This window comes from Paralichthys olivaceus, chromosome 4 (genome assembly GCF_024713975.1).
Source record: "Paralichthys olivaceus isolate ysfri-2021 chromosome 4, ASM2471397v2, whole genome shotgun sequence".
Lineage (NCBI taxonomy): Eukaryota > Metazoa > Chordata > Actinopteri > Pleuronectiformes > Paralichthyidae > Paralichthys > Paralichthys olivaceus.
The window spans coordinates 18,828,505-18,841,750 of record NC_091096.1 but is presented as its reverse complement, the minus strand read 5'-3'; the positions used below and the strand labels follow the sequence as shown (position 1 = coordinate 18,841,750).

The 13,246-nt window shown below is 40.6% G+C and overlaps 1 protein-coding gene across 1 annotated transcript; it reads right to left on the bottom strand.

Annotated features, from left to right (window-relative positions):
- Nucleotides 1-190: 190 nt before the first annotated feature.
- Nucleotides 191-11,891, bottom strand: npc1l1 (NPC1-like 1). Its single transcript, XM_020105410.2, has 21 exons — nt 11,678-11,891; nt 10,141-10,302; nt 9,112-10,023; nt 8,285-8,578; nt 7,772-7,995; nt 7,562-7,662; nt 7,295-7,467; nt 6,632-6,760; nt 5,664-5,846; nt 5,464-5,578; nt 5,083-5,348; nt 4,875-4,964; nt 4,602-4,792; nt 3,790-3,917; nt 3,544-3,673; nt 3,410-3,465; nt 3,170-3,320; nt 2,793-3,024; nt 2,281-2,394; nt 1,611-1,773; nt 191-1,530 (listed from the first exon to the last, which is right to left on the bottom strand). The coding sequence occupies exons 1-21, from the start codon at nt 11,717-11,719 to the stop codon at nt 1,325-1,327; spliced, it is 4,062 nt and encodes a 1,353-aa protein (XP_019960969.2). The 5' UTR covers nt 11,720-11,891; the 3' UTR covers nt 191-1,324.
- Between the last annotated feature and the right edge of the window lie 1,355 nt (nt 11,892-13,246).

Genomic DNA, 13,246 nt, shown 5'->3' with positions numbered 1-13,246 from the left:
CCTCCCACAGTCCAAACATGTAGATTGGGGTTGGTTTGATTGGAAGCTCTAAATTCACCATCGGTTTGAATGGGAGTAGGAATGGTTATTTGTCTATGTATTACAGTCCTGTGGTGACCTTTCCAGGGTTTACCCCCCCTCTTGCCCAATGGGATTAGCTCCAGCTCGGATACAGTAAAAAGCACAATGCACTGTCAACTTATAGTTTTAATCTTAGTATCTACTACTTACAACGCTCTGTGCTACATTTGTTGTTAAAAATGTTTCCTGGTAAAACTTGGTGCTGCAGGTACAGTGACACACTGTGACAAACAGCCAAAGGTGGGAACATGAACAGCAGGGTACTCCAAGTCAATTACACACAACAAATCAGATGCATCATTCCCTGTTCGTCTGTGGGAAGCCTAAGGAAAAATCTAATATCTCTCAGTAAAACAAACCTGGTGCAACTAAGAAAAATGATGTTTTCAGCTTCAGAGCAAATTTCTCTCATGTAAATGAAAGAGAGAAAACTCTTATCGGTTATAACTTAAATCAATAATAAGCGAAACCATTTTAATTCCACTTACTTAGACTTTTTCTTTGATTAGTTTTTATTATTGCATTAGAAAAAGTACAGTTTTGACCCCAAACTAGTTCTTTAATATATAAAAGAAAAATCCTCAGGTCCAGTTTTGGTCTCTTGATTAAATCAAGTGCGTGCATGTGTTTTGTGCACTGAAACAAGCGATCATGAAAAACTGATGTGTTTTCAATGAGGATATTTATTTAAGTAATACAAATATTGATATATATATATACTGATTGCACTTTTTTTTTACAGCAATAGCAACATACTGCAATATAAGAAACTATCATATGAAATGCTGGGGTGTAAGTTAATCACTCCAAACATTTCTAATGTGAAGTCTTCGCGTACAAAATAATTACTCTCAATAAAAAATTCAAAATGACTCATTCAAGAGCCTTTCCAATCTCCTGTCCTGTTGCACATTTCCACAACTGAAAAAACAATTCCTGCCCAGCTGCAGCGCTTGTAAAGAGAGACTCATAGTTTCTCTTTCGGTGAGACAGGAGGGTCGATGCTTATTGCAGTAGTCTGCTCTTGCATTGCTCAGAAATATTGCACAACTGTATGTTGTTGACAGTCCCCTGGTCCATTTCTGATTGAGGTACATAGTTAAGTTAATGATTTCCATATGGATGAGCCAGATACCCAACTCTGATTTTACTATCTCTGTCCATTCCTGGGTTCATCTTTTGCAGCTTGTTACAGAGGTATTTACTCATCAGAGCTGATAGAAACAGTTTTTGTTGTCAGCGCTCAGAAGTAGTCAATTCTCTCCTCTTTTACTATAATATCTAAAGGTCTGCTTGCATCTGTGACAGTCTTTTTGGAGTTTGAGTCAGTGTCTTCATAGCTCAGGTTATCATAGACTTGTCTCATGTTGCTCGCCATCTCCGGCTCCTGGCTGGCCTTTGCTTTGTCCTGTTGAATCTGCAGCAGCACTGCCTTGTTCACACCGGGACCTGAGAACAGAAAACAGGCAGATTTTAGTCCTCGCTCTCAGCTTAATTGATTCTCTCAGGTGCATAAAAAAAGTGCATACCAAAGTAGCTGAGGAGCACAGGGAGGAAGATGAGTCCATGAGCCAGACCCAGAAGTGTGATGATCAGGTTTAACCGGAAGAAGAAGATCTGGATGAGCTGTGCTTTGGCAAACGCCAGCACAAGGATGCCTGGCAGGTTGGTCATAGCAACACCAGCAAATACCTTCAGGGTACAAAATATCCATGTTTAACTCAGACAGCAGCTTCTGACCATGGATGCTAATACAATTAACTGTGTGTGGCACTAAAAGTAAACATGCTCTGCCAAGGAGGTTATGCTTTCACCAAGGTCTTATTGTTAGTTTATTCGATAGTTTATTTGTTAGCAAGATTACACAAAAATCACCAGAACGATTGCCTTCAAACTTGGCGGATGAATGGTGGTTGGGCCTGGGAAGAAACCATCTCATGTATGTGGAGATTAGTAATTGTGCAAAGTGCAGATTCAGTAATTTAAAATATGTTTTATGACAAATAAATCACTTACATCATAAGGCCGCTTCCATTTTATTATTTTTTTTTTTACAATATTTCTACTATGAGAAGTAGACAGTTGTTTAATATTGCCCTTGGCAAAAGTATATCTATTGAGTGACCTTCTAGTTTCCTAGATTCCTTTAAATTTGTGAGTGACTCTGCACTAGATGCCTTAAAACTGCCATTCACTTACAGCACTGCCCATATTAGCTGTAGCCTCCATAGCTCTTTCCACATGTGAAGGCTTGGTGCTGAGTGCAAAGGATCTTGTCATATGTGACACAAACTCCACAGAGATGCCCACCGCCTGTAAGCAAGACAAAGAATGTATATGAACATCTGTATATATGTTTAGAACTTAAATTCCTGGAAATAATGTTTCTGTTAATCTTGTCATATCATAAACGGATTTTTATACATAGGAATTATCACTGAAAGGTTAGACTACAATTTTACATGTACAGTTTCAAAAAAATAATAAAAGAAATCACAATGAAACTGTTATGGTGTGGATATAGATTATAAATACATTTATACATACATACTTAGACTTGAACTTGCACAATGGAGGATTCAATATAAGCTAAAACCACAGATGACATAAAACTGTCTTCACAGGCTGAGCAGCGCTCCTCATGACAAGTAGAATGAGCTTTGTAAAGTCGATGTAGTGTCCTCTAACCCCCATCACAGACATGTTCTTACCGTGACCAGATTGATAAGGGCCACTGCGTTGTAGTCGATGTCCCACAGTGTCATGACGCCAACAGTGTCCACGATGATCATGATTATGGTGATCAGGTTGAGCAGGCCAGAGCGCAGGTCCAGACCCAGAAGCAGGCAGCACACAACAAAGGTTGGCAGCAGACACAGAGAGATGTTGAAGAGTCCCTCTGGCACAATAGTCAGGTACTGCTCATAAAACACATTAGTTAACCTGGGGGAAGAAGAAGGAGAGGAGCAAAACACTGGTCAGAAAATACAGACTAGTCAGATTTAAAGCTGTATAAAATAATGACAAGAAAGTGTCTTTTTATAGATGGAAGATGTCATGACGGAGTTTGGGAACTGAAAGTACATACGTGTATGGAAATACTTCAAAGTCAGGTGAGGTACCAGGGATGTTCCTCATGCCCATGGTGATATTGTGGGCCAGCTCTCTGGACTTCTGCAGCGCAGCAGTGAACTCCTGAGAGTTTGTGCAGGGTGTGTGGTAAGCCATGAACCGAGAGGCTGGGAACATAGGAGGAAAAAAAAGATTCACTCATTATTATGATTTCTATTTACATCGTAACAACTTTGATTGCTTTGCGATGGCTCACCTATAATTTCTCCGCTCGCATCTCTCACCACGGCCTTGTCGTAGGCCCCTAGACCACTATGAAAATTAAAAAATAAGCTGTGAGAATATTGTTTCCACGTTGTGATGTTTTTGCTATGATACTATGATACACACCCTTTGGGGCACTGCAGGTCAGGCCTGTTACCCAGGAAGTCAGGGAGGAAACGGTTGAATTGTTCCACTTTCAGCCTGAGGACGCCATTCATAGGAAGAGCCATACATTTTTTAGCACAAATGGCAGCAGCTATTGAGACATGGGAGCAGAGTTAGAGTGGTAATAAAGCACAGGTAACATCATACAAGGAAATACTCTGTAAAGATTGTCTGTAAATGTGGTGTTTTCCCAGCAGGGATTCTCACATTCAGTTGCAGGACAGAAGTTCCCTTTATTTTCACCGGCGGTGTACAGACGACAACATTTGGATCCAGGGTTCAGCCAGTCAATGAAATCATCCACCCAAGAGTTAGCAGGAATGGCCAAGTACGATCTTCACATTGTCAAAACACAGCAAAGGTCCATGATAAAGGATAAAACTAGATATTATACTTTTGTTATAGTCACCCAATCCCAAGAATAGACCAAAAATAACAATGTGTAAAATATTTCAAATCATGTCTCAGAGCTCTGTGATCCTTGTTATCTCAAGGAAAGTCTGCTGTTAAATGTCCATGACCCCCTACACATTATCTGATGATTTATATAGTAATGACAAGGACTTTAGATGACTCATGAGAATGTTGAGTGATAAAGTTTATGCTACTGTAAGTGTAAAGCCGGATTAATGTTTTGATGGTAAGTGCCAAAAACTGGCAAAATACACCAGGAAGTTCCACATACTGATTAAGTATTACAGGGAATACTTTGGTTGTTTACCCTCCGTATGGCAGGATGTGTAAGAGGCACCCTTTATCTGCTCAGTGGAACTCATAAAACCCAGTTTATCATTAACTGATCTGATTGGCTAGTATACAAGAGATGGTCAGTTCGATACCAGGTACAGGTGTTCTTGAACCTAGGTTCAAAGATCTGTGAGTGAAAAAATGATAATGATAATTGATGATAATTATATAAAGGACAAAGGCACTCTTCCTTAATTTTGTTGTTGCTGAGTTCAGAAGCAACTGTTTCTACAATCCTTTGTTTGCTTGTGTTGAGGTTATGAAAAACTCACAGATCAGGATGGTTGGTGGCATACTGGATCTTCTGGGTTAGTGAGAATTGATCACAGCCCACGCTGGAGCAGACTCCATTCATGCCCTCCACAGAGGTGAAGTTAAAGCCCCTTTTTGTGACAAAGTAAACAGGGACTCCAACTTCAAAGTATTTGTACAAGAACTGGAAATAGTCCAACATATAAGAGCCCTGGGCAAAAAACAGAATTTTTTACATTAACACAAGACTGTGTGAGCATTCATTTATGTTTATTTTTAGCATGAGTACTAACCTTGGGCATAGCCAGCTCCTGATCCAAACCAACTGTGACATTAAACATGAGGAATACAGATCCACAGAGCATGAAGATGAAAACCAACATCTGCAGAACAGAAGAAAAAAATTACTTTTTAGTTTTAATTTTTAAAAATATTTTAGACACATCAGAGGCCACAGCTTGAGAATCTGTGAAATCTTTATGGCTGAAGTGCTAGCTTTACCACTAAGATCCTGCTGTAGGAGTTCAGTAGGACGGGGGCATAGTATTTCCTCATGAAGGGCAGCAGAAACCCCTCATTTCGCTTCTTGGGATGCTGCGCTGACACTGTGACACAGCAGAGCAGTTCACAGCGGTCGTTGTCTTGACGCCGGGAATCCAGGGACAGCAGAGCCACAAAGGCCGTCATCTGCAAGATGAAGTCCATGAGCACAGCCAGAGCAGCGTACAGAGCAAAGGTCTTGACTGCTGGCATGGTGGAGAGGCCCCCTTGGGTATCAAGAGACATGATCACAGATTAACACATTGTGTGGGAACTTGGGTGTTTGGTAAATTGTATTTCAGTGACACCTTTTAATATGTCACTCTTATCTGTTGTTCCTACCTAGAAAGAAGCAGACAGACTCAGACAGACTGCACAAGAGCATGCTGGGAGCTACGTTTCCAAGGACACGGCCAATATGCTCCTCTCTTTTTTCTCCAGGCCTTCGTACATCTCTCTGCAAGGATGCATGTATCACATCAGTGAACATTCTTATTACTTGGAATCATCTATATTAAACACCTCTGGTGCACAGTATGTACCTGGTACTCCAGAACAAAGATGAAGATGTTGTCAGCTCCTACAGCGAGCACCAGGAAGGGCACGACCTGCAGAATGACCAGCGAAGACGGGATGCCGATCCAGGAGTAGAAGCCCATGGACGTCAGGACAGAGCAGGCAACCACCATGATACCACCCAGACCCACCAGGAACTTGGAGTCCACCTTGAGGATAGAGCGATAAGAATCCAGATGTGTATACAACTCACTGAACCACGTGCTTCCCATATCTATGCAGTATCATGCATTCTGTATTGTATAACTTTGTGGCCAATAAACCTATGTGCTCCATGGGGAAGATAGCACTATACAGCTGACATAGCCACACCACTGCAGTTTCTCCTTGTCACATGTATGATAAGTATGGTTTCATAAATGTTACTTTCTTGGTGGAGGGTTATCGTATCCCAGGCAAAGGTTGCAGACATCTGTTTTTTTTGTGTAAAACAAACCAAGTTGTGCAGCAACACCTTAACAAGACTATTACTAGACACCCAGAGACATATACATATATATATATATATATATACACACATATACAAACATCTGCATACACACAGACACACACACACAAACACACACACACACACACACACACACACACACACAATTAAATCAAATTAACACTTGCTAAGTACACAAAGTACAGCTGAGGATGCTAAAAATGCCATTTGTTCTGCAGGTGTTCGATAACAAATATAATATTGACAATGCTTAAATTTGTATATAATGACAAAAACGTTTCAACCTGCAGTGGGGCTAAAGGAAAGGTCAGAGGAAAATGAAAGGCATTATGATTTGTCATTTGTTGACCATGAATGTCTGTATCCAGATTTCTGATGATTAATCCAGCAGTTGTTTAGAAATTACGTCCTATGTGATAAATTGACCCCTTGAGTACAGTGAAAATATCATAATAAAGGTGGACAGTACTATCTGTGAAGTCTTACCAGTATGCGTTTCCATGAAGAGTACTCTCCCAGAGCAACAGCAATGTAAACAAAGATTACAGCATAGCTGATCATAAAGATGGGGATGTCCTCTGCCGTGGTCCGATTGATCTCATCCTCCAGGGACCTCTGTGGAAAGAGGAAAGGATTTCAGGTGGGTAGTGGTACCAGAGTGAACTCAAAGATTAGGAGTTTAAGAGTTAAGACAGTGAGGGGATGCAACATAACCCTTGGACAAGCTGTAACAGCAGGTCTATAGTGATGAAGTTTCATGTTGGAGCTGATCACCCCTCACCTCACCCTCCCCTTCAAAACATGAAAGAGAACCTGGTAGCCTTCAGTGTCATCAAAAATAATTTTAAAACATAAAGGGTTCATTTACTCGTGAAAACATATCTAGGATTATTTCATATTCAGTTTCTGCCAATAGTTCCCTTTCACCTTAATCTTACACACTGGACCTTAAACATCTGTCCTAAGTGATCCGATCTGAAGAACGACACATTCAGGATGAATTTGAATCCCAGGTGCTAACAAACTGCCACTCAAGATCTTATATGTCACATGTAAAAACCAAGTCTGAACAGGGTTTAGGTCACTGGGCAAAATGGGGATTCTTGACAATGTGAAACATGCATGATGTGATTTGTAAGTTTACTGTACCTCCGCCATGTACGCGAAGGTGAAGTTGTTGGCAGGACTTTTCTGGTACTCTTGGACAATTTTAAGAAACTCTGTTTCCCACTGCATGGCTACTTTAAACTTGATGTTGTCTCGAGCATAGTTGTTGAGGGAGAAGGTCAGGATTAAAGCCTCGGCATTGGTGTAGTCGTCATCTGGGGAAAAGCGAGAAGATTAACAATGAAGGAGCATGTTAGAAATGCATTCTTGTGAATTTGTGTGTAAAGGGTAATGCTGAAAGTCACTAACTAGTATAGCCTCCCACTGCTAGAAAGGAGAAGACTGGAGCTCCGTAGTCAGCCATGCAGCTCATCCCCAAATCAGTGATGTCTTTGAAGGACAGGGGAGAGCTTGAGAAGAGACAGGAAAAGGAAAGTTGCGTTTTAATCTCTGTGAGGCTGCAAATCGGTCGCAGTTGTTTTGCAGTGTTGGTTGAATTCGTTTTTGTTGAATCCTTACTTGAGGCAGTAGATCAAGTGGTCTCTCCAGTCCACCTCTTTGGTCACTCCCAGCTCTGTCATGTTCACCTTAGCGTTAATGTTGTCCAGGCTGTTCTGGAAGTACTGTGGCAAACTGTTGGTTGCACAGTCCGTCAGGGAGACATTGTTTGGGTTCAGAGGCGCGAAGCAGACATCCTTCAGACTTGCTGTGCGGTTCAGATCCTCTGACCAGAACTCAATGTTCTGAAAAAAAAGAGGCATCATGGCGTCAAAATAATATGATGAGGTTTTCCAAACAAGCCCAAATGAAGGAGGTTGATACAGAACATTGTGAGATAAAGCATTTTTCAACTATTTCACTTTTTTCCCCAAGGTATTGTTCATGGATCTTGATTAAAAAAATCCCCTGGAGCACATTTAGGAAAATGATATCTATGTGTATGAGAAATTTGGTGCAGCTTGATTAAATTCAAGGGGCATGTTGGGCCTTGGCAGAGGTATGCTCTCTACTGACTGACATTCTAGTTTATACCTGTATTCGTTTCTGCAGCTGCAGCAGCTCGATGATGAGATCCTTAGATATGATCCCGCTAAAGTTCTGTGGTCCAAACAGCAAGGAATCATATATGTGGCCCTTTCTGTTTGGCGCTGTCAAGATCAGCTGGTTGGTCCTGAAGAAGGGGTCAAAGTGTGTGTCGTGGAAGTCTTTCTCCTGGCGGGCCCGGCTGTTGGGAGCGGACCACAGCTCCACTGGGTCAGTGGTGAGCTGGATGTGTTGGAGGCCAGCAGCAAAAACAGCCACAACCGCAGCTGACAGCAGCAGCACCTTGAATGAAAATTCATTATTAGCAACAGAGTCAAATCTTTTTTATCAGGCTGACCTTTGTTTTGTTGAAAGCCACTGTGACTACAAATATATTGATAATATGTTTTAAACTGTTGTGATGGTTGTATAAATCCTTTCTGTCCATTTTTAGCTCCGCCAAGGAGGTTATGTGTTTGTTTGTTTGCCTGTTAGTTAGCAGGATAATGCAAAAACCACTTGACTAATTACCCTGAAACTTGGTTAATGCATGTGGTCAGGAAAAACACATTTTGGTAAGAATTAATATCAGGGGGCAAATCCAAGATTGTTTTTGAAATTACCGCAGCATTGCAAGATAGGAAAATGTTCAACACATTTCTGTATTTCTAAGAGAATAATTCATGGATCTTGATGAAAAAAATCTAATATTTAGGGGACTGATATTCACAAGTGTGTGTAATTGGGTTCAAATCCCGGGACAGTTGGCAGAGGTACACACAATGACTTTTACCTCAGTGATCTGTACCTGCCATCCTGTGCTTAAAAAGACTTACTGTGAGAGGATAAGTGGCCATGAGGATTCCCCAGTGCCGAAACTCTGAGCTCAGGAAAGCATGAGCTGCCAGACTGTTCCTGTCAGTGCACGTCACCTCGGATGGGTCAACAACTCGCTGAGTCACATCATTACTGTTCTGGTCTTTGCCTTTTCCCTTCCTCTTTCCTTTCTTTACGTCCTCTCTAATCTTAGGCATCACCCAGATAGAGACATTGAGGTACAACACGAAGGCAGATATCAGGAGACAGAGCAGGATGATGGAGATCACAAGGAAGCCGTCAGTCCCAAGCAGTCTGAAGGGACCCGGGGGCAGTGGTGGAGGGGGCATACTCGGGCATGACTCTTTGCAGTCTTGGCAGGAGCAGACTTGGCCTCCTGAAGGTGTGGTCTCGTTACAATTCAGCGCACGTCCATTGTAGGGAACCACACCCTTTGGTAGTCCCTCTGTGTCTCCCTCATTTACCAGCTTGAAGTCAATGTCTAGTGGAGCCAGGCCGTTGCTGGAGTCTCCCTGGAAATCATACCAGCGCTGAGTGGTACACAACTTTGCACCGTATCGTCCACACATGGTGGCTATGGCGAAGCCCCCTGTGGCAGGTATCCTGACATTTTTACAAGATTGGAATGCCCCATCTGCAAAGGTGTTGCTGAGGAAGGCCTGGTAACCCACCACAGCCTCATTTGTCTTGCCTTGTTCAGTGAGGTTCATAACCTTTGTGACTTGCACCGTCTGGCTCTGGTTGGGGCTGCAGGTGTTGATGCAGTGCAGGTGGGCAAAATTCTCAGCGCAGGAGGGGCAACGGACCAGCAAGGCCTTGGACAGGCCCAGACTCAAATCCAGGGATATCAGCTGTTTAACGGAGCAGCAAGCGTAAGTGTTGTTCTCGCCATGGTCCAGGATGGGACACACCTAGAGTCAAAACAGGTGCTATTTTAACACGAGACAGAACTACACATTTTGTAGTGAATGGCCCGACACTGCAATAGTTATTCATTCCTGTTCTTCACTGTATTGGCACATGCAGACCTGTTTGAGTTTCCTGTAGTGTTCTCCTCTAATTGGTCGGGCTCTGCTGTAGTTTAGACAGGGGACAGGAACCTTTATGAGGGGCGATTCTATCAATGGGTTGGATCCACACTCCTCATAGAAAGCACAGTAGCCAGGCTCATGCTGGGCCTCGGACAGAACCTGTGGGGAGGACAGAGTTTTCACATATACTTTAGTTAACTGGAAAAATAAAAGGAAAATCTTAACTGTAGTTTCTACCTAAAACTCAAATATGAACATTTATTTTTGGCGTGTATTATAGATCTTTGGCCCTGCCTTGCTTTTATCTCCATCATTTATATCAATTCCCAGATAAAAATTGATGATTTAAAAAGCTGCAGTGAAGGTTTATGAAGTTTGCAGTGGCGTTACTAATATCTGAATGACTTTGGAGCTGCACTGTGTCCTCCTTTGTCAGCTACTTAATGGTGTCTGGCTTGCCACATAACAAGTTGCGTATGTTCAAGGTTGATTACGATATCTAAAACTTACCACAAATAAATGAACAAAATAAATTAAAAGTCAGTAAAAGTGTTTAATATTGATATTTCACAAGTTTACGGCTTTAGCCCATAGTTACATTTAAACTAGTCAAATGGACAATTATTTTACAAGCTTTGCCTGCCCATAGGTGTTTTACACAGTAGTTTTTTTTAGCTTTATTTTAAATTATTCTTATGTAAAATAATAATTGGTTGACAATTGTTCAAATGCACTCAACTGCATAAATAGAATGTGAACTTTAAACACACACACACTTTAGGTCAAAACCTATTGCGTGTATCCTGACCAAATATTGTCAATGTGCTGAACTGAGGACAATCGTTGAAAAGTGTTGTGGAGCTGCTGTAAACACCTGACGTCAGCTGTGGTATTTGAATTCTGCCCAGTTTCACTCGACCCCCCCAATCTCTGTGCTCATATATAAACTATCTTGTCACTGACATGTTTAAGAGTGTGGCTGCAAAATTAAGGTGACATCACTGCAAATATAATCAATTTTAAATATAAGAGTAAATAAGAGTTAGTGACTTTTATAACAATTTTAGTTTAGTATCAACGTTTAGTTTATGGTTTTATATTTAATATTTTAAATAACTTAATAAATACGGTTTGAATAGATAAAGAAAACGGCAGCACACACTGTGATATACATTTCCACTGGTTTGTTTTTTAATTTGGCATTTATCATCTTCCATAAAATGGAACGACACTTTATGTGATGTACTTTGGCGCATTTATCTTTGTTGCCTGTGTGAACGCTTCCCTAACTTTGAATGCTTATGTCTAAAAAAGCAGTGAAATACTGTTTTTTTTATCTATGGTCCTTTATAAAAAAAAACTATATAACCCTAACCCTATATAAAAAAAAATTGAAGTTGGCTTTTGTGATTACAAATATCTTTATCAGTAATTACAGGTAATTTTTTCTTATATGTTCAATTGATTAAATCTATAAAGAATTTAAACTACAAAAGTAACTCACTAACAGAGAAAAATGACCAAATCAACTCACCATACAAGTCAGAAAAACGACCAGGCTCGTTACGTGGACCATGATTCCTGTCACGGTCCTCGGGTACAGTAAAGAGGAGTGTATATTAATCAGTGTTGTCCTGTTGGATGATACATCAGAGTAAGACAGTGACAGAAGTGCTCTGCGTGTTATTCACTCCTCTATCACCTGTGTTAGGGTTGGGGAAGGAGAAACATGGGGACAAGCCCAATGTCCCCACTCCTGTGACGTCTCAGCTTTCTTATCTGGTCTGATGAGGTGACTGGCCAACCACAGCAACGAATGATCAATATCACTGTCTGATAATTAACATGGGAGGGATTTTGATAGGGTTGCTGGGGAGTGTCAAAGCAGAAGGAAGAAACTCTGGGAGAATCCTAAATAACAACCACACCCGGTTCTTCACATAGTCTCACAGTCTCACGTGTCTCACCTTCACCTTAGAGTAAAAAAAAAAAAATGAACTCATTGTTGTCATTACTGTTTCTGTATATCTGTTTCTATTGAAGAACACTAGTTTCTCCAAATCAGTTGCTAATATGTTTGTTGTTTTGCATTTGATACCACAAAGATGCAAAGTGCAGTACACCACACCACACCACAGTAAGCCTAGACATGACCTTTAGACCATAATCCAAAAAATGAGACCATAAAGTGACACTGATGGGTGCAGTCCATTTGATCTCCAAGGTGCAGAGTATCAGCTAATGTCTCTGAAATATTTTCTTTCTGATGTTTTTTGTTTGTTTTAACGTAATCTATCAAATCCATTAAAAGGCTGATGATAGTCACAGTTCGTCATAGTGCCACAACACCATGAGCAATCACTTCCTACCTGATTTAAGTTTTATGATATATGCTGTTATCACATGTCAAGGACAGAGTCAAGATAAAGCTCACCACGAAGGCTCCACCATCGCACCATGAGAAAATCAGAGATATCAGGGCGAAGGTGCATAAGCATTTGCATTTGTGATAAGCAGAGATGGTAAAATAAGACAAGAAGAAATGAGCCAGATATCGTATGTTGTTATTCCTTGCTTTTGATAAGTCAGTGTGACCTCAGATAAAAAGATTAAATCATGTGGTTTATCAGCACAAATAATTATCTATTTTATTTCATCAATTTACTGACAGGTACCCAAACAGTGCATGTGCGGCACTGATTTGTTTACCCTGCTCTTCTCTGCATCCATTTACTTTTGCATGTATCTATTATGCATTTTATTCCAACTCATCTTTCATCTTTGTAAAACCTTGAGAGGCGTAGTCCATTCAAAAATTCCCAGGAAAAGCCACTTTTTTCTCAAACAATTTTAAATTTTCAATGCACAAAACATGTACAAATGAACACTGTAGTATTTATAGGTTATTTCTATCTCCAGTTCATGCATTTTGTTTGTAATTCACCACCACCTTATTTTGCCAGTTAAAAAATAAGATACAAATAAAAGTAAAAGCAAACTGGGAAAAAAAGACTTCTGCGGAACTGCTGAAGCGAATTATCAAAACAGCAACAAACATAAAATTCAAGTAATATTCATATTATATTTATTATATCTATTATAT